Raw genomic sequence first — 25,099 nt, 5'->3', positions numbered from 1 at the left:
GAACCCCTTCATAACCAAAGCTTCTGAGGGGTTATGGTTTGTCTGTACCCAAGGCATTTTTAAATGCATTGTCCCCACTCACCCTGAGCTCTGTGTTAGTGCTTATATTATTCCTCAAGTATATTTGTATGGAGGAAATCCTGAGTTTCTAGTTGCCTCCCCTAAGCGCACCAAACGAGCCCCATTGCTTATCCCAATTGTAGCCACTATAGGGATTGTAGGTTCCGCTGCTGTAGGGGCGGGGGCTTTCATACAAGGGGAGCTCAACCTCAGGCAATTATCCCAAACTTTCTCAAAGGACATATCCCTCCTACAAGATCAAATAATATATCTAGAGCACCAAGTAGACTCCCTTGCTGAAGTAGCCTTACAGAATAGGAGAGGACTAGACCTCCTCCTCCTCCAGCAAGGTGGGTTATGTGCTGCATTAGGAGAAGAATGTTGTTTTTATGCTAACCACTCTGGAATAATTAAAGAAAATGTCAAAACACTCACCAAAAGGTTAAAAGATAGAAATAGAGAAGAAGAAAGTTCTAATTGGTATGAATCTATGTTCAAAACGTCCCCTTGGCTAAGCACCCTTATATCGGCCATTGCTGGACCACTCCTAGTACTCTTATTAGTGGTCACAATAGGACCTATTATCTTAAATAAAGTACTTGCTTTCATCAAGGAGAGAATAGAAATAATGGTACTCTCCCAACCATACACCATCCTCCCAAGTGATGAAGAATCAAAGGTTTGACATACCCCCCAAAAGAAAACGGGGGAATGTTGGGAACAAGAACAATGGCCTCAGCACCAAGGAGCCTGAAACCCTAGAAGAGACCCTGTAAGCCAATAATCTGCCTCTGTGCCAAAAAAAAAAAAAAAAAAAAAAACAAACAAAAAAACACACGCCTGCTTTATGACCTGTATATAAGGACTTAGCTGTAAGCGCTAGGCGCGAATCCCGGACGAGCCCCCGGTGGGCACAGTGTCTCTGGAGGGATCGCCCCTGCGCAGGTTAAACTTGGCCAATAAATTAACATCTTTGAATCCCTGAAAGTCTCCGATATTTGTTCTCGTGGTTGGTGGATCTAACAGCGACCACCCTTGCTGCAGCGGGCTGCGGCAGTTCTTAACCCTATCTGGTCCTCCTCAGTTGATAACAAACATTTTATAATCCCTTTTATTATTCTGAAGTAAACTTTATAAGATTTATAAGTTTACTCTGAAGTAAACTTTACCTCATTGTGGCTGGTGCTATAAAAGCGAGAAGAATGTGATATCACCTTGATTCAAAAACAGTGACTGAGGAGAGTTTAATGAAATGTCTATTTACAAAGATCGGGGTAAGGTTAAGATACTTGAAAGGTGGTGAAGCCCTCTGGGCCTAGCCACACGGGAGGCCTCTACCTCCCGTCCCTTCAGTCAGTGCGACAAGGGTAGAAAGCAGGAGAGAGAGACCAAGGAACTGGCCAAGAGCCACAGGCGCAGGAAAGGGCCACCACAACCAGAATCGATGGCCTTCCCAGAGGAAGGTACCAGCTGCCAACCCCAAAAGCCCAGGACCCACGGACAGTTCAGAAAAATCACAAATGACTAGAGAAGATTACAATAATTTGTGACTGGTTTGTACAGCTTTATACATTTTTATGCTATACAGCATTTAGGTTAAAAATTTTGGAATATAAATGGAAATATGTTTTTAATTTTGGGTATGTATACTGAATTATATCTTAATTTATAGGTCCTATACCAAATGTTAAATATATTGAATACTGCCCCTAGGTAATCTGTGGTATAAAAACATAAAGATGTTTGTCATAACATAATTAACATTTGGTATTTGATCTTTACACCATCTCCCATTTTTATGGAGAGATTTATATATAGAATTGAAATGAAAGTAGACATTAATTTCTCTGACTGCACTGGGGGAAGTGGAGCAAGATTTGAGCTATATATATGGTAACTCTCCAATTTTCCAAAGTCTTCTTGAAGAACGAATATGCTTCAGAAACATTCTGCCAGTCGCAGCTGGTTGGCCCGAGGCGGCCTGAGTCAGCACAACCCTAATCTGTGTTGACTTCCATCCATCTTGCCTCCTACCTTTCTTCCACAATCTTTGTCCACTTTTATTTAAATATATTTGTCCTTTGAACTTTTAATGTAGTTGCAACATTCTAAGTCAACAAGCCAGCTAAACCCACCCAGTAGAAAGAGTATTTAGACTCTGGCCTTAGAAATTGATGAAATTTTCTTAAGGGTTATGGCTTCAATAAAAAACACTGAAATGATTTTATTCATTGTTTTACTCAATAAGTGTTTAGTGAGCATCTGTTTTGTTTCCTACATTTTTCTAGGCACAAAAATTGCCATGGGACCTATAACAGCATTTTCCTGCTCAGAAGTAAATAAATAAATCAAAGAAAAAATTTAATCCTGACTAGTGATGAACACTATGAGGGAAATAAAACAGAGTAGTGTGAGGGAGACTTTGGGGGATGGTGATAGGGAGGTGGTTAACTTAGAAGTGGTCACAGAAGACTAAGTCCTGAACAACAGGAAGAAGCCAGGCATGGAAAATCCAGGGTAACAGCATCTTAACCAGAGGGACCAATGAGGGCAAGGGCCTTGGCCAGGAATAACTCAGGCATGTTTCAGGCACAGCAGGCAGGTGTTGTGGGAGCATGGGGAAGGGTGAGGTCAGACGGGTAGACATAGGTATACCAGCTTCCTATTGTTGCATAACAAATCACCCCAAAGTTTAGTGACATGAAGCCACAAACACTTATTATCTAACAATTTCTGAGGGTCAGGAGCCTGGAAGCAACTCCGTTGGTGGTTCTGGGTCAGGATCTCCCAAAAAGTTGCAGCCAAGCCATCAGCAGGAGCTGTACTCATCTATCTGAAAGCTTGACTGGTGATCAGGGATCGACCTTCAAGACGGTTCACTCCCACGATGCCGTCAGAGGCCTCAGGTCAGCTCCGGCTGATGGCAGTAGGCCTCTAAAAAACAGCGAGATGGAAACTAGCATTGGAAGTCATTCCTCTGATGATAGTCCTAGATCGAGGAGGTCGCCTAGGATGGGAGAGCAGTGAGAGAGGAGAAGGGAAGTGGAGTGGGAGCCAGCCAGGGAATCAGCGGTGGGGTGTCTGCCGGTGAAGTAGGGGGAGAGCCAGGAAACTGTGGCATCAAGAAGGAAGGAAGAAGGAAGGACCGAGGAGTGATCGTCGAGTTTCGTACCCAGAGGCCACTGCCCCCCTTGATGAGGTCAGGTGCAGTGGAGTGGGGCACAGAAGCCTGACTAGAATGGGTTGAGGGGAAAATGGGAAGTGAGAAGTAGAAAGAGCAGCTACTAACTGCTCTCTTGACAATTTTTTCTCTCCTAAAGGGCAAGGGGAATGGGCCAGTACACGTTACCTAAAAAAGAAAAGGAAGGTTTAGTAGGTGACACTCAAGTTTCATTTGGAGCTGAGAAGTCATGTAGGAATGGCTGAGGCTGTATACTGAAGGGACAAAGGCTCCTAAAGGCTTTGAAGTTGTTGATCACGGGGAGGTCCCATTGCTCCAGAAAGTGCGCCACCTAGTGGTCAGTCATGGCGTCAGAGTGAGACTAACTTCAGAGTGCATTGGGCGTCTTCTGTTCAGAGCAATCCCTTTGCTGGAACAGAGAAATGTTCCTTTTAAATCTTGAATGCATGTTGGAGTAAACCGCCAAGTGAGTGACAAAAAACTGCTGACTGAAAGGCTGAGGCGGTTCTCCACATTTCCCCTCACACCTTCTAATTCATTCCACTTCCTTCTTAGTCCCTCAGTCCCTCTTTTCAGTGTCCTTCCATTGTCCATCTCTATGGTAGAGACTGAGTGATGCATCCACAGACCGAGGCACGCTGAGGATCGCTGAGGATCGCTGGCGGCCCCTTCGCCCCGCCCCCAGAGCTCGGACAGGGGCATGGAACAGAGTCTCCTTCAGTGGTATCTGAAGGAACCCGTTTTGATGGTACCTTGATTTCAGGCTTCTAGAATGGTGTGAGAATATATTTTTGGTTTTTCAGCCACCAAGTTTGGTTACAGGTAATGGTTACAGTGGCCACAAGAAATGAGTATAATTACTTCAGAACAACCAAGAATGAATACACATCCAATGACATTGATGAAGCTCAAAATAACATTTTTTAGACAAAAAAGAGCACTTACTGTGTGTTTCTATTTATATAAAATTCTAGAAAATGCAAACTAATTTACAGCGACAAGAAGCAGATAGATTAGTGGTATGGGGAGGGGCAGGAGGAAGGGATTCCAAAGGGCATGAAGACACGCTATGTTCATTGTATCAATTGTGGTTGATGTTTTCACAGGTATATAGCAATGTCAAAACTTGTCTAATTGCACAACCAAATTGTGTGCACTTCATTATATGTCAATTATACCACCAATTATGGCAACAAAACTAACAAAGGCAAATAATGCCCCAGAAATCTATCCTCTGGCATGCTGCCTTCTAATGACAAACAGGCTTAGGTCTCTCTTGTCCTAACCCCCTTGGCCACCTACACTCCCACTCTTCATTAAAAAATAAAAATGAAAAATAAACACTCCCAAACAAGTCAAAACATGAGCTCAGCCTAAGATGGTGGCTCTTTCTACATTGGTTTGCCTGGGAGAGGGGTCACGACCTGGAACCCAGCTCTGTTTTTGAGGCCTGGTGAGGCCTGGTGGGCACGGGGAGGCAGGCTAGAGACGCACATGGGGCAGGCAGATGCCCAGTTAGTCTGAGGCAGAAGGCTGGGGGGGGCGGGGGGGCAAAAGGTTGGTGGGGATTTGTCACTGGCTGGTTTTCCTTTCTGCTGTTTCCTTCCCTCTTCTGTCTCCTTCCAAACTCCAGTAGTCTATACTCTGACTCTACTTCCGCTTTCCAAAGTCTGGAACTTCCTTCAAAGTCAATGAACCAATTATCACGTTAGTCCTATTGGTTCAAAGGTGTTTCCTCAGTTCTCTCTTCTTTGACGTCTTTATTGTAAATCCAAGCCCAACCTCCTTTTCCATCAGCAGCTGTCTGCCAGAGCCCCCCTCCCCCACCAAGCTCCAGTGCTCATACAGCCCTGGGGCTCCCTTTCTTTGGTTTTGGGATTTTTGTGACTTTCTTGCCCACATGCTGTCACACTCATCCTACCCAGTCCTGCATCATGTTAAAAGGTCAAAACGTCCACAAGATAAATAACAAGTTATCAATGACAGCCCCCCTCCTCCAGAGCTCAGGCTCGCCAAGAATGCTACGAAGAGTTTGCAGAGTGATGTCGGGCAGAGAAAGCAGCCTCTGGCAGGGCAACTGGGACGAGGCTTCGACCAACTGAGCCACCTAGGCAAGGCCCTAATATTGTGTTTTAGAAATGAGTATCTTCATGCTAATCTGTATTGAAATGAGGCTTCCACTACAAGAATGTATCTGTGCACTCACACATAAGTTCCACACACATACACCTATGTGAAGAAAACAAGCTGAACTGCACTTAGATGCAAAGTTCTGTGTTTCAAAATTGTTTGACAATTTAAGAACATTAGATTAAAATACAATAGGCCATTAAGATGTCTTAAAGAAACTGATTTTGCTTAAATATTTTCCAATACAGCTTAAATAAATTAACTCATTTGCTTATCTAGCTATCACCTGGGTATTTTACAAAGCCTCATTTTTGGACTGCTAGCAACAATTTGGTTCCTAGTGCCAAGTGAGCCTCCTGCAAGGAGACTGAAGCACAGGCCTTTCCAAGTCAGAGCAGCAAGTGCCGGGGTAGCATCCTGGGAGCAGAGCAACCTCTGTCATAAGCAGAACATAAAAATTGTCATAAACCAGAAAATGCATATTCGGTAGCCAAGGACCCGTGAAATGTACTGAGTGCTAGGTTACTAGACTGACTTCTATCAAGGGGAAAATTCTTATCCCATATCTTAAATGACCCACGAATCCACATCACAAAAACCCAGTTTCACTAGACAAAGCAGAATGGAGGCATGGTGCCAGCATGCTTGGAGATAAAACTCCAGACTGCTGGGCTGAAAATAAAAAAGAGGGAGGTGGGGCATGTGAGGTTACCGTTGCGTTTAATTCCTTTTATTCATACACACTGTAAACAATCCATTTTTAAATTTTTTTAACTTTAGAGGCACACTTGAAAGCTATGATATTAACCACTTAGCAGAAAGCTATGAACTTCTTCTGTCTAGAACGAGGTAAGTGTACAAGAATCGCTCCCATCCCTCCTTTCCTGCAAATAGGTGGAGAGAAGTGTCACCGGTGTTTTCGGGGTCTACTGGGCCACCTCCTTAAACTTTCCCTTGACTTCGGTAAAAGACAGCCTTGGAAGCAATTACAAAAGGAAAGAGTGTCGGAAAAAGCTCGCGGAAGATGCTATTCCATGATTACTTTTTGCTCAGATTTCTCTTTGGCATCATTTGCCAAAGAGAAGCCAGTACTTCCTCTTAAGCAAACAAGGTCAGTTGTTAAAATCCAGAAGTTATTCTAGAATGTGTTTACTATATTCTTAACACAAAATCACAGATATTAAAAATATTAAATAATTTTTCTGTGTAGAAGATATTTTAATGAAAGCCAAAATTATCAATATTATGGATATTTTATTTAAATACAGATATATGAATGCATAATACCAAGAGTATATTTCTTTAATATATTTTATTGATTATGCTATTACAGTCATCCTATTTCCCCCTTCATTCCCCTCCACCCTGCACACCCCTTCCCTCCACATTCCCCTCCTTTAGTTCATGTCCATGTGTCATAAGTTCCTTAGGTTCTACATTTCCCAAACTATTCTTGCCCTCCCCCTCTCTATGTTCTACCTACCATCTGTGCTACTTATTCTCCGTACCTTTTCCCCCTCTCTTCTCCCATTCCCCTGTTGCTAACCCTCCACGTGATCTCCATTTCTGTGGCTCCACTCCTGATCTAGCTGTCCTCTTAGTTTGCTTTTGTTTTAGGTGTGGTTGTTAATAACTGTCAGTTTGCTGTCCTTTCACTGTTCATATTTTTTATCTTCTTTTTCTTAGAGAAGTCCCTTTAACATTTCATATAATAAGGGCTTAGTCATGATGAACTTCTTGAATTTGACCTTATCTGAGAAGCACTTTATCTGCCCTTCCATTCTAAATGAAAGCTTTGCTGTATAGAGTAATCTTGGATGTAGGTCTTTGGATTTCATGACTTGGAATACTTCTTTCCAACCCCTTCTTGCCTGTAAGGTCTCTTTTGAGAAATAAGCTGACAGTCTGATGGGAACTTCTTTGTAGGTGACTGCCCCCTTATCTCTTGCTGCTTCTAGAATTCTCTCCTTCATTTTAATCATGGCTAATGTAATTATGATGTGCCTTGGTATGTTCCTGGTTTGGGTCCACCTTCTCTGGGATTCTCTGAGCTTCCTGGACTTCCTGGAAGTCTATTTCCTTTTTCAGATTAGGGAAGTTCTCCTTTATTATTTGTTCAAATCATCCTCTTCCCCTTCTGGTATCCCTGTAATTCAGATGTTGAAACGTTTAAAGATGTCCTGGATGTTCCTAAGCCTCTCCTCATTTTTTTGAATTCTTGTTTCTTCCTTCTTTTCTGTTTGGTTGTTTCTTTCTTCCTTCTGGTCCACTCCATTGATTTCAGTCCCAGTTTTCTTTCCATCACTATTCATTCCCTGTGCATTTTGCTTTATTTCACTTAGTGTAGCCTTCATTTTTTCATCTAATTTGCAACTAAAATCAGCCAGTTCTGTGAGCATCCTGATCATCAGTATTTTGAACTGTGCATCTAATAGGTTGGCTATCTCTTGGTCACTTAAGAGTATTGGCTCTGGGGCTTTGATTTGTTCTTCTGATTGAGCCATTTTCGGTAAGGGCACACCTGTTACATGTGAGGGGCAGAGCGTTAGGTGTTCACCAGGGCGGGGCAACCCAGTGGCTGGGTTGTGATGCTGTATTTGGGGTGGGATCAGAGAAAGAGCAATGGCACTTGTTCCTCTCTCTCAGAGTTCAGTCCCCTCTGCCACTTCCCACAAGCAAATTGGGCCCTTGTGGTGCTGGTTCCCAGGTGAGTGGGCTTGTGTATTTTCTAGGACCCTATGGGTCTCTCCAACGAACTCTCCTGTGAGGCTGGGAGCCTCTCTTGGCACCTGAACCCCCGCAAGTGTTTCCAATTGGTGCTTTTAGGCTTTATTTCCCATCGCCGGGGCCCTGGGTTGTGCTATCTGTCTCACTGCCTATTTTTTTGCCTGGTTTATCTGTGTGCGAATGTGTGTCTGTGGTCAGCCAACCGCCTTGCACGCCTCACTGGGTCTGCCCGTTTCCTCCCCGCACCCAGCCGGCCAACAGCCGCCTTTTCCTGCCATGACCCCTCTCACCTGCTGCTGACTCTGCCCCTCTTACCAGTCTGGATGAATGGTTCGTTGTTGTTGAACTTCGGTACAGTTCAATTTTCTGTCTGTTCTGGTTGTGTTTTTGTTTCTAAATCTTTGTTGTCCTTAAATTTGATTGTGGGAGAAGATACAGGATTTCCCCCTCTCCCCCCTCCCCCACCATCTTGCCAGGAAGTCCAAGACTGTAGTTCTTAATCAGCAATATGTTTTCTACATTTCAAATTTCATTTTCAGTTTATTAGAATTCTTACAATTCTTTTTTGATTAATTGTTTAATTGAGGTCAAGTTTCCTATAAATTACAGTACCACAGTTTTGATCTGTACTTTTCATTGTAAGTTCTTCATATTATTACAGAATGATGATATATCTTTTCAGAGGTGGCCCACCTGTAAGATAGCTTCATTTTCTTTTAGGAGATAAACACCTCAAAAAAAAAAGTCAAGACATTTTGACTTAAAATGTTGGCATTCAGAATACACTTTTGCTTTTAAGAAATATTAAAAGATTGCCAGCCTTGCTATTCAGAATAAATCCAATCCAGGCCATCTTTCTGGGATTCTAAAACTTTGAGTTCTATCAGAACATTAGAAATTACTGTGAAGAACAGACATTTGAATAGCAAACAAGACAATATCCCCTCTCTTTTTGTGTAATCTGCTGTGTAAAAGTATCTGCCGTATGGTCTATTTTGGTAATTATTTAATTCACTGTTAAAATTGATTCTAACCCACCTACTCTGAAAAGAGAACTTCATGATATATAAGATGGGGTGAATCAGTTCACCAACTCAAGAGAACAAGAACTTCTTTGTATTTCTGTAACCGTATTTAATTTCTATTTGACCACCACTGCACAAAGGGCATAAATTAAACCATAGTTTCAGTCTCCTCCCCAAAACATCCCCCCCATATTTTCTCTAGGTTTGTATCTGAGTCCCAGGCACCAGGGACAGGGCCATCCTGTCCCTTAACAGGCTTCTGTCCCCACAGAAGAATGCCAGGGTGTCCTCATTCCTATCACGTCCTGGTAACAGTCCTGCAGAAAACTGCCACACCTTCACAAGTACCGCATGGTCTTCTGAACTTGCACCTGTGCGTTGGAAACACCTGGCTCTAAAGTGAAGCACTCCCACCTGCCTAGACACAGCACCGAGATGTTTCTACTCAATGCTTTTGAGTCACTCTGAGTTTGCAAGAAGTAAGGAAAATGTTTCCCAGGTTTGCTGATACTCCAAGTCATACTGGGATTTTGGCCCTCCCTAGCTTGCCTTCTCTAGCATTTGACCGGGCTGATATGAGGAAAGAGAGCAGTTTCCTCGCATGGACACTAATTTCTCTTCCTTTCTCTCTCAAACTCACTTCCTCTACCTCAATTCCAGAGGGCAACTGGGCTCTTTCTGAATTTTTCCTAAATCATTTGTTTGTAGCATATGTTGGATTAAAGATGGTGGCTTTTCTTCCAGAGAACTGGGCTGTAATTCCCCTCTCCTTGGATCTAGGCTGCCCTCTGTGACTAATTTGAAACCTACAGACTATGATAATAATACAGTGTGACTTTTGAAACTAGAACAGAAGAAGGCTTGCAGGTTCTGCTTTTGGTCTCAGAACATTCACTCTCCAGATGCTTCCTCTCAGAACAAGTCACCATGCTGTGAGAAGCCCAAGGACATAGAGAGGCCATGGGTAGGTACTTTATAGTCAAGACCCGAGCTGTGCTTTTAGCCATATGGGGGAGCCACCATGCACAATCAGTCTAGCAGATTCTTTAGCTGACTCCTGCCCCAGCCAGCATCTGTATGAAAGATACCACAAGAACCGCTCAGCTGAACCCTTCCAAATTCCTAAACCACAAAATTGTGAGCAAAATTAAATGACTGTTTTAAGCTGCTAACAACAAACAAACAAATAAAACCTTTTTTAAAAAGCCATAACTATGCCTAAAAATAAAATGGCAATTTGAGACAAAATCATTTTGGTTTCAGAATTATTGCTGTGACAGGGAGTGAGAGAAAGAGAGGGTGGCGGGGTGGGGAGAGTGAATATCTGCTCCTGAGAAGGAGTTTTGGCTTAAATAACCCTCCTTCCCAACCTCTTTCATTAATAATTGCACATTTAAATGTCAAAGATGATTTAAGTATACAGATAAGACACTAAAATGAAAAAAAAAAAGAACAGAGCTCTGGCTGGCGTAGCTCAGTGGACTGAGCGCGGGCCTGCGAACCACACGATAACGGTTTGATTCCCAGTCAGGGCACATGTCTCGGTTGCAGGCCGGTTCCTTGAAGGCTAACTACCAGCAGGGGATGCACAGAAGGCAACCACACATTGATGTTTCTCTCCCTCTCTCCTTCCCTTCCCCTCTAAAGATAAATAAATAAAATATCAAAAAAAAGAACAGATTTAACACTGAACACCTTTTATTTGAATACTGAATACATTCTCTTAGTACAGAGTATTAGAAAATTAGTTTTTTTAAGAGAAATAACATTGGCAGCAATACAATGAAAATGGAAAAACATAATTTCTTATATAATAGAAATGACATATAGATACATTAGCATTCTGTAAAGTCCAATTAGGGTATTCTATTACCTGATATGCTGTGGTTTCATTTACACTTACTTCAGAAGATATTGGAAATTGTTGAAAAATACCACACACATAAAACTAAACACAGCAAAATTAATGAGTGTATCACAATTTATTAAATATCTTTAATGAAAACAGTACCTGAGAATCAGAAAACAAAGTTTTGTTAAAAAACAAAACAAAACTTCAGACTAGTGTTCCTATTAGAGTTAACAGTTTCTTTTGTTTCTAATGTCAAATAAGATACTTCATATTCCCTATTGAAATTCATCTTCTGAGTTCCAAGAGTGTGTTCTGCCCACTAGTGTAGAATGACATGCATTTTGCTTTTGGTTCCCCCGGATTCTCAGAGCAGCAGTAAGACAAGTCTCAGAATCATCATGAGGCTGGAAGAAAAGAAAAAGGCAAATGGAGGGTGGCTCTTACGGGGGGGGCGGGGGCGGGCAGGGGGGGGAGACAGAAAGGGCTGCCCCCCCTCACCAGGGGGCAACCCAACTCTGGCTCCCAGGCTTCTCCCTCCCTGACTTCTACTTCCTGGAGCAGGGGGATCCCACTATCCCTGTACTCATACTTCCCAGACATGACTGAAGAGCCACTTAAAAATGTTCACTCAATGAATGAGAAAAATCAGAACTCGCTGCTCTTAAGATCCCAGAGGAAGCTTTAGGAGAGAAAGGTTTCAAAAGAAATACAAAACTTTTAAAAGCTTGCAAAGTAAAGCAAGTTGCAAAAATAATCATGGAACAATTTTGAGGGGTTATTATTACCATCAGCTACTCTTCATTGATTGGGAACTTGACTTTTTTTTTCTCTTTAATAAACATGTTTCATTTGTTTTCCTTATACCATCAGAACCGAAACTACTGATTAATTTCCCTCGTTTTCCTAAAATAGGGAAATTAATCTAAAACGCATAGTGGTGCTTTTCAGAAGACAGCAATTTAAAAGGCATTTGATATCTTTGGGGTCTTGTCTTTTTGATCCACAAACCCTACTTCTGATTCTTCCCGCCACAATTATCATTTTCAGACGGGCCTAAAACTGGAAAGCAGTGTCTGTAATCACATTTTTCCTCCCTGAATCACAAGTATAAACACAGCCACACTGGAAAATTCTATAGAGCAGAAAGAGAAAATTACTCATTATGCCACCACCCAGAGACAAGCTTGAACCATTTGAGGTATTTCCCTTCCCAACTTGGTTTTTTATATATAAACTTTTAAAAACTGAGACTACACTATATTTGGTTGTTTTTTGTCCTTTAAAAAAACCTCTCTTCTTATGTTATGAAGGTTTTCCAGTGCCACTGAACGGTTTTTGAAACCATCACATGTAAAGCCTGCTCAGTATTCCTTTAGATGGACAACACAGTTACTGAAACATTTCCTTACTGGTGAATTTTTTAGGTTTTTAATTTTTTAGTTTATCATGTTTTGCATTAGGAATAAAGTTGCAATAAACACCAGTCATTGGGTACATCTCATTATTTCCTCAGAATAAATTCCCAAAATCGAAAATGTTTATCAGAGGAAATGAAAGGATTTATGGCTTTCAGTACATAAAGGCAGCTTTCAGGAAGAATTCAAATGTAACCTGTAAACTTTTTCTTGGTGACTGGATTAATCTCGTGGATAGAATGACTGGAATCAAGTAAGGAGAAACTTGAGGCTCCCTATTTATCTACTTTAAAAAGGTGTTTTTTCACCTAAATACTCAAAACAACCGTCAGACTGTCACTCTGTCCTACTCCCTGAGAAGGAATGAGCTTCGCATTTAAATGAATACATTCGCTGCCTCAGTAGGGTAAGTGCTGAGGAACAACGAGGTTCAACTTGGTGCTTTGTTCTGACAAAGGTAAAATGTACATGTGATCACACACGACAGCAGCACTAAGTAGACACAATAAAAATGTCCATGTGGCCCTGGCTGGTGTGGCTCAGTGGATTGAGCGCAGGCCCGTTCGATTCCCAGTCAGGGTACATGCCTGGGTCTCGGGCCAGTTCCCAGCATGGGTGTGTGAGAGGCAACCATACATTGAGGTTTGTCTCCCTCTCTCCTTCCCTTCTCTTCCCTTCTAAAAATAAATACATAAAATATTTTTTAAAAAGTCCACGTGCACATCAATACCAACGACTGGCTGAATGCTGATACTGTAAGGTTTCACAGTCATGCTTACTGAATAAAAAATACCTTGGCATTTCGAGTTAAAACGGACTTCTGCCAAAAATTCAGCACTTTAAAATGATGGCAGAAGAAAATAAATCAAAATAGTTCTTCTTGCCCTGGATGGTATGGCTCAGTGGATTGAGCACTGGCCTGTGAACTGAAGGGTCACTGGTTTGATTCTGGGTCAGGGCACATGACTGGGTTGCAGGTCGCAACCCTGGTTGGGAACAGGTGAGAAGTAACCAATTGATCTTGCTTTCTCACATCACTGTTTCTCTCCCCTTTTCTCTCCCTCTCTTCCCCTCTTACTTACCTTAAGCCTGCAACTAGCCCAGCTGGCATTATTTTCTTGGATCTCTTAAACCTCACACCCATTATGGTGGCCAGAAAGAAAGCTGTAACTGAAAAACAAACCAACGCACGAACTGGAGTTTCAAACACATTATCAACACTTGCTTGTGGGGAAAAAAGGGTGTCGTTTCAGCTTTCTAATGTAACAGCTATTACACATAGGTACTGAGTTGCTATGTTCTTCAAACGATGAAGTGCTCTATGAAAACACTTAAACTAGCTCATCACAAAGGTTTGAGTAAACGAATATGTTAAAATCCATTCTTGAAAAATCTTTTAAAAGGAAGTCTCTTCTAACTTAAATTTTTATTTATAGAATACACCTGGCAGACTAGGACTGCTGTCTAACCCAACTTTCCTCAGGAACACCAGGCAGTACACCTGAGCCTACAGGAGACACTCAACAAGTGTTCAGGTAACTGAATGTAAAGAAAATAATTAGTATCTTTTTCTAAAGTACGACCTAATTAATAAAATAATACTATTTCAGTATTTGGAAGAAGGTTAACAGTTTTTATTTTCCAGCATTCCACTTTGGGAAATTTGATGCCTGGAGACTAAATAACAACAAACTAAGTAATAATATTAAATTTAGAAGCATTGTATCAGCTACCCACCCCCCCCCCNTCCCCCCCCCCCCCCCCCCCCGGGTTCCGTTCTCCACAGCTGGGGAAAATGCCTTACTTACACAGAGATATTTTAACATCTCGCCTGTCATTGGAGACACGGTAAGCTCCATAGCCAGCCAAAAGTCCAACGGAAAGACCAGCAATCAAAGATGGAACACCACCTTGGGGGGAAAAGTATGGGCTCAGAAAGAGAATCACAAAATGAAAGAAAGGAATTACTTGGAGTATAACAAATGCATATTTAAGTGTATTTGTATTTGGGCACTGCAACTAGACAAAGCCAAATTGAGTATCAGCCTATTCATGGGTAGTTTGTAAGAAATGACTGCTTCATGCTGAACCCTAGATGCAAGGCAGAGACGCCCTGAATGCACAGCAATGCAGCGTTAGGCATCACTGCAGGGAATAAGAGTCTCCCTTATAGTACTGGTACTGACTTTGACAGCATGACCTTGGGCAATCAGTTGACTTCTTAGGTCCCTCTCTGTTTTCTCCTTATTCTCCTTGCCTCCATCTTTTTACTGTGAGGTTGTGATGGTAAAGTAGGGTGCAGGGTATTTTTAGCTTGTAAGGTTGGAGACAGAAGTGCTACACAAACCAAGTGCTGGTTCTACCCTGAACAGTTAACAGAACTTCCAGCCTCAAGACGTCAGGACTCAGGGATGGCGGCTACACTGAGAAATGGGGAGAACCAGGGCACTGACACAGCCAGCCAGCCCGATGCACCCTCCCACGGCACCAGGGCACCGGGACCAACTCTGAGCACTTTCTGTGCACTGGGCTACATGCCAGTGATGCTGAACATGACACACACTCTCTTTGCTGCGTGGGAGTCACTCCATTTACAATCTGCTGGATCGGAATATCTAGGAGTACAGTCATGGTAGCTTTATTTTAAAAATATCTAGGAATCCATATTGCAGCCAGGGTTAAGAACCATTGCAGCAACACACACACACACACACACACACACACACACACACACACACACACAACAGCAGCAGTAGCAGCATCCTGAAGGAGAAGCCAAATGCCTTAGATTCTAGTCCAAATTCTTTCATTTATTGCCAGAAGGTCTTTGGCTAAGTCATTTGGCCTCTCTGAGTTTTATCAGTTGCAAAACTGGGTTAATATCATCCATGTCAAATATATAAAGGTGTAGAATGTTACAGTTGGAAATGATATTAAATTTCTCATTGCTCCCCCTATACCCCTCAAATCTATTCTCTAAACACAGTAATATGATCTTTTTAAAACATACATCTAGACAGGTCACCCCATCTAATGAAAACCCTCAGTACTTCCCACTGCCCTTAGGAAAACCCAAGTTTACTCTATTATTGGAGCTCTGGTCTCCATACATTCCCCGAATATGCCAAACTCTTTATTCCTAATGGCTCCCACACATGCTGTTCCTTGCCTGGACTGCTCTTCCCTGCAGTGTCCACCTGGTCAACTGCAGCTCACCTTTGGATGCTAAGTGTTGGCTCCTCAGAGATGCCTTCTCTGACCCACCATTCTGAATGAGGGGCCCATTAGAGTCTCCCATTGCTCGTCATCAGATACGTAACGTCAGTCATCCCCGCACCTTCAGTGGCCAGTGCCACGCCTGTTTTGCTCACTGCTGTCTTCCCAGGGCTCAACACAGTGCCAGGAGCACAGCCAACACTAGATAAAAACTGATGGAATGCATGCCTAGGCGCTCCCTGTACGGCTCAAGCAGAAGTCAGGTATGACTATGGTTAAGGAGAATACTTTACTTAACCTTTATAGATGAGGAACTGAGGCCCAGCAGTTAAAACAACTCACAAGAGTATCAGAGCTAGTAAGTGGTAGTGTCAGGAGCAGAATTTAAGAACGCGTGATTCTGTGGCCTACGCTCTTAACGCATATGCTACAGGGGTGGGCTTCTTTGTGAACATATGATACCCTGGGGGGCTCCCAGGGTCACTTAGAGCGGGGCTCTTGCAGGAAGCCAAGGAACCACACTGTGCAGCTGGGCACAGCTAATGCGATTTCGTATGTTCCTGAAGAGGTTTGGGTGAGAATAGTAAAGCCCTCCCCTCCCCCTCTCCCTTCCACCAGCACAACATACATATTAATGTATATACACAACCACATATATATCTACACACACATATACACTTCCTTCTTTCCACCCCTCTTCAAGTCAGGAAGAAATACCTGGTCTTTCCTGTCCCATAGTAAAGGTTATTAGACATGTCTTTGACAATGAAAAAAAATGTATAACAATCCTATCAGGATTTTATACTGAGTCCTCTTTAATGTAGATTATGAAATATCAACTTTGATGTAATTGTTTACAGGTCTTAATTTGATGTCATTTTCCCCCATCAAATACATATCCACGATGCTACACATATTGAGAGAAAAAATAAGAACAACAAAAGTCTGAGGTGAATTACAGGCTCTCAGGAATCACAGCGGAGAACCTACCCTAACCTGCCAGCCCCACACCCTGGGCAGAACCGCTCTTCTTGGCCTTGGACTTCCCAGGCCTTGGACTTCCCAGGCCAAGGAGGGAGCTCTGGTAACTACGTAAACCTCGCTTTTTCACTCAAACCCAAGTCCACCAATGCCACAAATACAACACTCTTTAAAATACATTTACTTTTTAAAATATACTTTTAGAATTTCATAAAAATATAAGAGCAATATGAGACATTGTGACTACAAATGCTTCTACCTTTGAACAAAGTGAAATATGAAACCTGACCTTTCATTTTTCTTCATGAAAACCCTTTCATTTATCCACTAGGGTCTTTTTTTCCCTTCTCTTGGATAGAGATGGAGAGAAAACTTCAGATACGATATTTAAGTATTCAACCAATTTTCCTTTGCAGCATTCAATATCAACGTAATTCAATTTTTTGACACTAAGACTATGTAAACAAAAAGATTTCCCCATTGGTAAGTGAGTGGCCCTGAGGAGGTTAAATCAATTAATTATGTAGTTGATAATGACAGGTGAAATTCGACTTCTGCAGCGGAGGGAGACCCAGAACCCCCAGGCTGGAATGCTCTTTACACCCAGCCCTGCATAACCCCCTGCCTTCCACGAATCCCTTCCACTGCTGGTCCCCGGCCACCTCTATGACATCTTTGGCCTCGTGTCCTACTTACAGACCCTCAGCTGACCCTGGCACAGTCGCCAACCCCCACCACGTCACTCTGATGAAACTCCTTTGGGCTTACCTCTCCGCTTATATCCCCAAATACTTCCAAAGGTCACAAGGGCCGCGTAACCAAAACCAACAAGGTCCATCAGCAAGGCTGCAAGTGTAAAGCAAGGGGGAAGGGACACGTTTTACAAAATAAAATGAGTTTGGGGGAGCAAATGCATGTAAAAGTGGCATGCATTACCCAGGATCAAAATGAATTTCTCTACTAAAAAGGGGAACCTAGATCTTCACCTGCACACCACTCATCTGCTGTGCTACTGGGCTCACCACACTCAAGCACACTCGGGGGACACCCATTTTGATTCTCCTTCCCTTGTCTTCCAGACCTGCTGTACGGTCAGCGGTTTACTTCCCTTCCACTTCCCCAAGTAAGATTTCTGCTCACTGGAGACAACACCACAATCTTCACTTTTCACTTTGTGCCTGGAATGTCCCCCTCCCCCAACCGCAAACCCCGCCCACCCTCTACACCTCACCCCACTTCTGACCACCTCCCAACCTCCTTAACCACTCTAGCCTGCACCACCCAACCGGTCTGGAGCAAACTACTCTGCTTCCTCTAAATCCCTTGACTGCGAAACTCCACCTTATCATTCTTTCATATTTGTGCAGACATTTGTCCCTGCATCCACCTCACAACAAAGAACAGAACAGGGATGATCTGGACATTTGTCGACTCAACCACAGGTTCACTTCAAACAACCACTTTGTCACTGGGTTTGTCATGAGACGGCTCTTCCCTGCTGGCAGAGGCATGGACACTTACTCAGTGGTAAATCACTAGAGCATATGACGAAGCCTGGGCACCAAGTTAATTGAACAACAATGATATTCTATTGTGCACCACTGCAGCAACTGAAACATATACCCAGGGGTGAGAGGTTCCACTGAAGTCCAGCCCTGGTTCTCTGCGCTATAGGACAAAGTGTGCTGCCTACAGGCTGGGGACAGGACCCTGGTGGCTAGCTGGCTGTTGGTCCTTGCATCGCACCCATCAGCGCCCCAAGAGACCTTGTGGTGCCCTTGTAACTTAGCTTTTTTACAGCTATATCTCCTCCATGGGGAAAGTAATTATCTTTGTACATACAAGGAATGATGTATGAGATTTCATTGCATATTTGCTTTTCTTGCTGCTCGTCATTTGGGTTAACTCGATGTTTTACTTCCTGTAACAGCTGGTAACAAACTGACCCAGAAGAATGGGAAAAGGGGTCCTGAGTTTATTTCAGAGTAAGCTAGCACTTATACTGTGAGGAAGGGCCTTGGGGGAGGGAATCTCAGGCACAGGAGGCGATGACTGTACTGAAAACAAGGCTACACTGAAAAATCTTCAACATCTGTAGGAACAAGAATTAAAATAAGGGAGCTGATCTGTGCCCAAGAAGTGGTACAGTGAGACTAAAGGAAGGATCTGCGTTCAAAAACCTTTGTTAACTAAATGATGGAAAACAAGTAAGAATGAGGATGTTTATGAGCAATTAACATGTGCTAGGCGCCATTCTAAGGCCTTACATGTATCACCTCATTTAATTATAACCACAATGCCCATGAAGTAAGTACTACCATTACTATCCCCATTTTCCAGATGAGACTGAGGCACAGAGAAGGCAAGCAACACCTCTGGGGTCACACAGCAGAATCACGGTTTCAGACTCAGGCTAGTTTCATTCCTAACCACTAGCAACAGTACCTATCATAACTGAGTTTGCTGGCTGGAAAAAAGTGAATATGTAAGTGAAACTGATGTTCTCCAGAGTTTGAAATTCTGAACTAATCACTTCTGACTGGCTCCACAGCTTAAAGTTGTGAGCACATTGCCCAGTCTTCCACTTGGAGCCTTGTCATCTTCAGCCCTATGAGCATCTCCGGTTCCATCTTACTTACTGTCTTTCTGAAAGAGTTAATCATAGTCCACAATGTACGTTTGGCTGACATCTGATGCCACCACTTATTAGCTGAGTAACATCAGGCATGTTCTTTAATGTCTGTGTAATTCAGTACCTCCATCTGTAAAACAGGGATAATAAAAATATCTACCTCATAGAGTTGTGATAATTAAATGAGTTAAAACTGTAAAACACAACAGTGCTTGGCATACACTGAGCACTCTACAAATATTAGCTGCTCTAATAATGACTGCTCTTCTTGTTCACCCTTACACCCACTTTTAAGCTTGATGTGTGTAAGGCCACTGAGAAAAAAACTGGGGAAGGATGAATTCAGGCATTCAATGACTCAAACCATAACATTACAACTTACATTTAACCACTATCTTCTTTGTGCAAGGCAGTGGGAAGCAATGCAAAGCCCCTGGACAGGGCCCTGGTCTGTACAGCTCAGCTGAGGAGACAGATACACGAATGAGCCCTGAGAGGCATGGGCACCTATTGAGGCTTGGGGGCCTAGACTCCTAGAGGAAGCAGGGCCCAGCTGGGACCTCGAGGAGAATATGAGTAAGCCAAGTGAGAGGGCTGCAAAAAGGGGCATGTTGTAGGCAGAAGGGAGAACATGTACAAAGGTCTAATGGCACAAAAAAGCATGTTTTCAAAATGGAAATAATTGCAAGGAGGCTGTGAAAAGAAAGACAGGGCCTGAGCAGCCATGTGAGGGAGTCTGGTTTCTGTCCCAAGGGCAGCGAGGAATGAATGAAGGGAGCCTTCCCATCAGATTTAATTCCTGCAAGCCCTTCGCGGCTGCAGATGTAGAAGTGATGAAGTGCAGGGAAATAAGCTGGGAGGCTGCTGCAGTAAGGAAAACACCTGTATAGATCTGACACTTTGGAGAGCGATCACTCATCATCAGGGGACCGTATTGGGGGACCTTATTTTCCTCTTAAGCCAACCATCTGGTGTGAAAGGCCGATTCTTCTCCAAGCCTCCCATTTCTTCCCCTGACACTCTTGAGGCGCTCTGGCATAGAGTTAGTTATAAGAGTTTATCTTTCCTTTCGGCCAGTCAAGCTCCTTGAAGGTAAAGCTCAGGTTAAATTCATCTTTGTCCTTCTCACAGGATCAAGCTCATTGCCATGCATAGGCAGGTGCTTAGTAAATACTTGCTGAATGAATGCGTGATGAGTGAACACAATAACTCCCGTCTGAAGACTCTGTGACACTGACCTAATGCCAAGAAACAGCCATTGCCTTCATCTCTCCTTAAGTGAACTGAGCGTTGTTCTTAGGAGGTAAAAAATATATTCCCAAACCTTACAAAAAGTTTCTGTACACACAGAGAAAATTCAGACAAAAAGCAATCACCCCTCCTGCTCCTTTGCTATGGCAGGAACGTTTGAACAACCCAGAAGCACACATGAAAAGTCAGCGGATGAGTTAACAAGAAAGGGATGCGGGTGGGGACGATGTGGGATACATCGCAGGCTTCCATCTCCAACCAGACGCTCAGAACTTAAGCCAGAAAGCATCATGGGTGCAATGCAGCAAAATGACTTACTACACCGTGTACAAAACCGGGAGGCAGGGCCCTGCCTTGTCCCAAGCCCTCCAAAACTTGGGGACCCACTAACATTTTCTGTAAGCTACCATATAAAAAGCATTTTTATACGTTGACTATCAGTAATTACCTACCTATTTTTGCATTCCTCGGGGCGTGGAAGACACATTTTCAAGTGAAGTCTGGGTGGCGTAGGAAGGATAAAGCCCTGCCAAGCATTTTTTCAATGACCCACGAGCCCCACTATCCCCACCTCTCCCTAGCTCCAAGAAGACAGGAGTGGAGGGACAGGTGGTAGATTCAGGACCGTGAGAAGGAAGAAATCTGGGGAAGTCCCAGGAGGATGAGAGAAGCGATCCTTAGGAGACCAGACCCCAGCTCCTGAAAACACCTACCAAGGTTCTCTGTATGGTTGGTTCTCTGCTTATTTGTGCACCGTTGCTGGAAAATTCAGGGCAAGGAGTACTCGACTGCAAGGTTAACAACTCACCTGTAACCCCGAGCCCTCCTCGAGGGAGCCAGCTGCGGGCTAACTTGTACCTGAAGTCCGGAAGCGGTGCGGCTCGCCAGCGCCCCACCTTCCAGGCACCCGGCTGCTGCGGCGGGTTCCGGGCGGCGCCTTCACTGCGGTGCGCATGCGCGGCCTCCATTGAGTTCCCGGGTGCTGTGCTGCCCCACGCAGATCCGCCCGGTGGAGAGGAGTGGTACCATCCGGTAGGCCCGGTTGAGCGCTGGAGCTGCGGCTTCCAGGGGTGCGGATGGATCTGGTCTCTCGTTCCGTCTGCCCGCTTTTGCTCTGACCCTGAGCGGGGGCTGGGGGCTCCTGCCTGCTGCCTCCTGCCGGATGGAGCGAAACTAAGAAGCATCCTCCGGGTGTGGGTCTGGGTGTAGCAGGAATCTCAGAGATTTTTAACCCCGAAGTTTATTCATCATTCCAGGGTCATTTGTGTCTGCAACAGCCCAGGTCTTTTACATACTCTCCAGCATATTGTTTCCGTTTTCAGTGGAGGGAGCTCCAGTCTCCATGGGGTGTTAAGGTAGAGCCCACATTTGTCAGATTTCAAAGCCCAAGCCCCATTCATGGACACACTCTGTATAGGGTCATCTAAATGTGGAGGGGAGGCCAGGATCCATTTTATAATCCAAGCCGAGGATCAGCAGAGTTTAGTACCTGAAGGGAAAGGTATGTATTGAGTGCCTGAATTGGAAGGCACTTAAAATCTGTCTTATCCCTGGATAATCCATTCCCAGAAAGAACCTTAACTTGACTTTGGAAACAACTCGTCTCACTCTGGTGTTGCCTTCTAGGCCACTTCCTTACATAATAGCTCTTCAGATACACGAAGAAGGCTGTTATGTAGGAGTCAACAAGCAGCTCCAGGAGTCCTGTGGACCTGGGAATAGTAAATTTCTTTTTATGAAAAAAGAGCTACTGATATACATTAAGTCCTGTGAAATTTGTTGAATCTATTCCATGTGCTTCAAAGTGCGTCTGAGCAGGAATGTGGCTAACTTATGAAAAATCTAAGTTGGTCCTAGGGAGTTAAGATTACTGAAAATTCACAGAAGAGTTGATGGCAGGCACTGGAATGTGCATTGGAGGAAGCATCCTGAAATCTGGCTCTGAGTTCTCCCAGAGCTCCTTTCCCTCCCCTTCTGTTCTCATCTTCTCTCTCTCCCCCCTTTCCCTCCCCCACCCCTTCCCTCTGCAGACTCCCAGGACACTTACCCTATTCAGAATAAAATTAAAACCCTCTTGGAATACACCCTTATCTTTAACTGATTTGTATCCCGGCAAATAACTTTCCTCTGAACCTCAGTGCCTGGATTTAAGAGGCTGCTCAGACTAGATGCTCTCTGAGACCCCTTCCACCCCTGTCACAAAGGTATTTGAAGGTAAAAATAGCTTCGTGATATTGCTACTCAGTGTATTCCTGATTCACAGCAGACACTGTAACTCCCAATGTGCCATCAACCCCTTCGGCAGTATGGAGAAAGGCACAGGACAAAATACATAAGATTGCCAAAGGAAGCCAGTTTTGTTGAAATACAGTTATCAAATTATTAAACATTAAGTCTGTGACATAATAGATGCGCTTCTTTATTAAATTACAAGATCTTGGAGTGGGCTTACTAATTACCATAATTTCCAAGTAGTGTGGGACATAAAAAATAGTTTGAGGTACCTGCAACATGTGACTATCTGTGTTCCTAGTGATGACAGAGTCACAGGTACTAATATTGCTGTGGTTTGCCGCCTATTTTCCTATGAAAAGAAATGCTAAATTTTTAATTAGAGGTTAAGGAATATAGGAATTTCTTTTTCCTATTTAAATTCTTAGATCTCCTGATTTCCATTCCTAGGCTCCTCTGGATTTGGAGAATTCCCAAACTATAGCAATGCCGGTTTTCATAGGTTGTACCTATGTGGGACTGGAGAAAGGGAGAGCAAGGTTGAGAGGCTGACTGACTGACAGACAGACCCGCTGCTCAGGCATGACCTCACAGGCTGTTTACACTCTAGGGAGTGCCCTGTGATCCTGAGCCTGGCCCTCAGTTTTAAGTGTTCACACACTCAGTTTGCACCAGTTCTTCCTGGGCTACCCGGGCTTTGGGAGATTGATTCATAAAAACCAAAGTCACAGGAAACTTACTGATTTTTAAACAAACATAAAAGCCTGCTTCCGGTCCTTGATTCTTCTCTTCTTCCAGATAGATCCCATGTGGCTACTTATTATTTAGGCCTATGCTCACCGGTAAAAGAAATTTTGAACAAGCATCCCAATATATGTATAATGTCTATATTTGTAAAGATCTTATTTATTTATTTCTAGAGAGAGGGGAAGGGAGGGAGAAAGAAAGGGAGAGAAACACCAAAGTGCGGTCGTCTCCCATGTGCCCCCACTGGGGACCTGGCCTGCAACCCAGGCATATGCCCTGACTGGGAATCGAACCAGTGAACCCCTGCTTCACAGTCCAGTGCTCAGTCCACTGAGCCACACCAGCCAGGGCTATAATGTTTATTTCTAAATTAGACACATACTGCTGTATTAATATGCTATGGATATTTTAAATACAAATATATAAATCAAAATAAGATGCTTAAGACTTTAAAAGGGGAATATAAAAATAATAGGACTAATTAGATATTTCCTGTATTTAATAAAAAATGGCATATTTCTGACCCACATGGGATATTTTAATTCTTTCTGTCCCCTTTCCAAAAATACTTTTCTGAACTGCCTGCAGACTTTAGGGCATCCTTCTTTTCCTTTCTGTAGTGGTAAAACTGAACATAGTCAAATGTAAGATTCACTCCAACCTGCAGCTCTGCTCTCCTACGCCCACATTATACTGATTCCTAGTGTCAATGTTTGAGCATGGACCACTTAGGAATTTACTTACCTGCAACAGGAAGTTTTTACATTGGTAGAAATTCATTTGCGTTTTTCCAAAAATGTCCACCCACTTTGAATCCACAGGCGTGTTTAGAAAGACCAGCTGTTTGTCAGCTAGGCCCTTTGCATCCGTAAACTCATCATGCAGATTACCCATGTCTAAAATAGCTGTCAGTTTCAAACGCTCTGAAGCTCACCGGATGTCATCATAATTTAAACATCTCCTTCTTAGAGAAAATGGCCTTAACCACAGAAGTAATCATTTGAACTGTGCTTTTAAAGTTGGATTCCAAATAAGTTACAGTTCTAGTAAAGTAATTAAAAAGTCTTGTTTAACTCAGCTGCCCTTAACTGTTGACACTTTTTTTGAGTTCAGAAGCAGTCTTGCTTCCAAGAAATGAGTCATTTTTCCACCGTATGAGTTCTTGCATCAACCTACACAGAATACCCAACAGGTATTCAGGTGCAGTCAGTCCATCTTTTCTGAGCTCTTTCTCACCTCTGAAGACCATCAGACAGTTTGGGAGAAGCAGCATATACACCTCTGTCTCACTGTAGCCCTTTTCTCCATTCTCATCCTTAATATATTTCCAAATCAAAGAGGGACATTCCTCTCGTTCACACTTGGAAAATATGGTTTTATGGTGGGCCAACATTTTAGTACCTTTTCTATGGCTGGGAGCAATGACACCCATCTTACATGCACGTGTCTAAAGAGGTTATCTCCTCCCCCTTCTATACAGCCAAAAACTCATTAAGTGCTTCTATACATTTTGAGGAAACTGAAAAGTGACCCAAACCTTTCATTATGAAAGTCGTGATGTCACAGTGAAGCAAATCACAGCTTTTTGTAGCAGTGCTATGTACAAGAAGTGCAGGACGTTGGGTAAGTAAGATTTTTTCATTATCTTTG

The 25,099-nt window shown here is 43.3% G+C and overlaps 1 protein-coding gene across 3 annotated transcripts; it reads right to left on the bottom strand.

The window, feature by feature from the left end:
• Positions 1-11,010: 11,010 nt before the first annotated feature.
• Positions 11,011-21,420, bottom strand: TMEM14A (transmembrane protein 14A). Of its 3 annotated transcripts, none has more exons than XM_037054857.1 (5): positions 21,184-21,414; positions 17,356-17,433; positions 14,199-14,300; positions 13,473-13,560; positions 11,011-11,379 (listed from the first exon to the last, which is right to left on the bottom strand). In XM_037054857.1, exons 2-5 carry the CDS (start codon positions 17,423-17,425, stop codon positions 11,340-11,342), a joined length of 300 nt encoding a protein of 99 aa, XP_036910752.1. In that variant the 5' UTR covers positions 17,426-17,433; positions 21,184-21,414; the 3' UTR covers positions 11,011-11,339. The 3 variants fall into 3 exon arrangements, with proteins under 3 accessions (XP_036910752.1, XP_036910735.1, XP_036910744.1); XM_037054840.1 differs by lacking the exon at positions 11,011-11,379 and adding an exon at positions 11,417-12,107 and having other exon boundaries at positions 21,184-21,420; XM_037054849.1 differs by lacking the exon at positions 11,011-11,379 and adding an exon at positions 11,417-12,107 and having other exon boundaries at positions 21,279-21,420.
• Positions 21,421-25,099: the final 3,679 nt, after the last annotated feature.

Source organism: Sturnira hondurensis, unplaced genomic scaffold (assembly GCF_014824575.4).
Source record: "Sturnira hondurensis isolate 20B ecotype Veracruz unplaced genomic scaffold, ASM1482457v3 Scaffold0000880, whole genome shotgun sequence".
In the NCBI taxonomy this organism is placed as follows: Eukaryota; Metazoa; Chordata; class Mammalia; order Chiroptera; family Phyllostomidae; genus Sturnira; species Sturnira hondurensis.
Note: the sequence above shows the minus strand (reverse complement) of the source record. Positions and strands in the feature narration are given on the sequence as shown.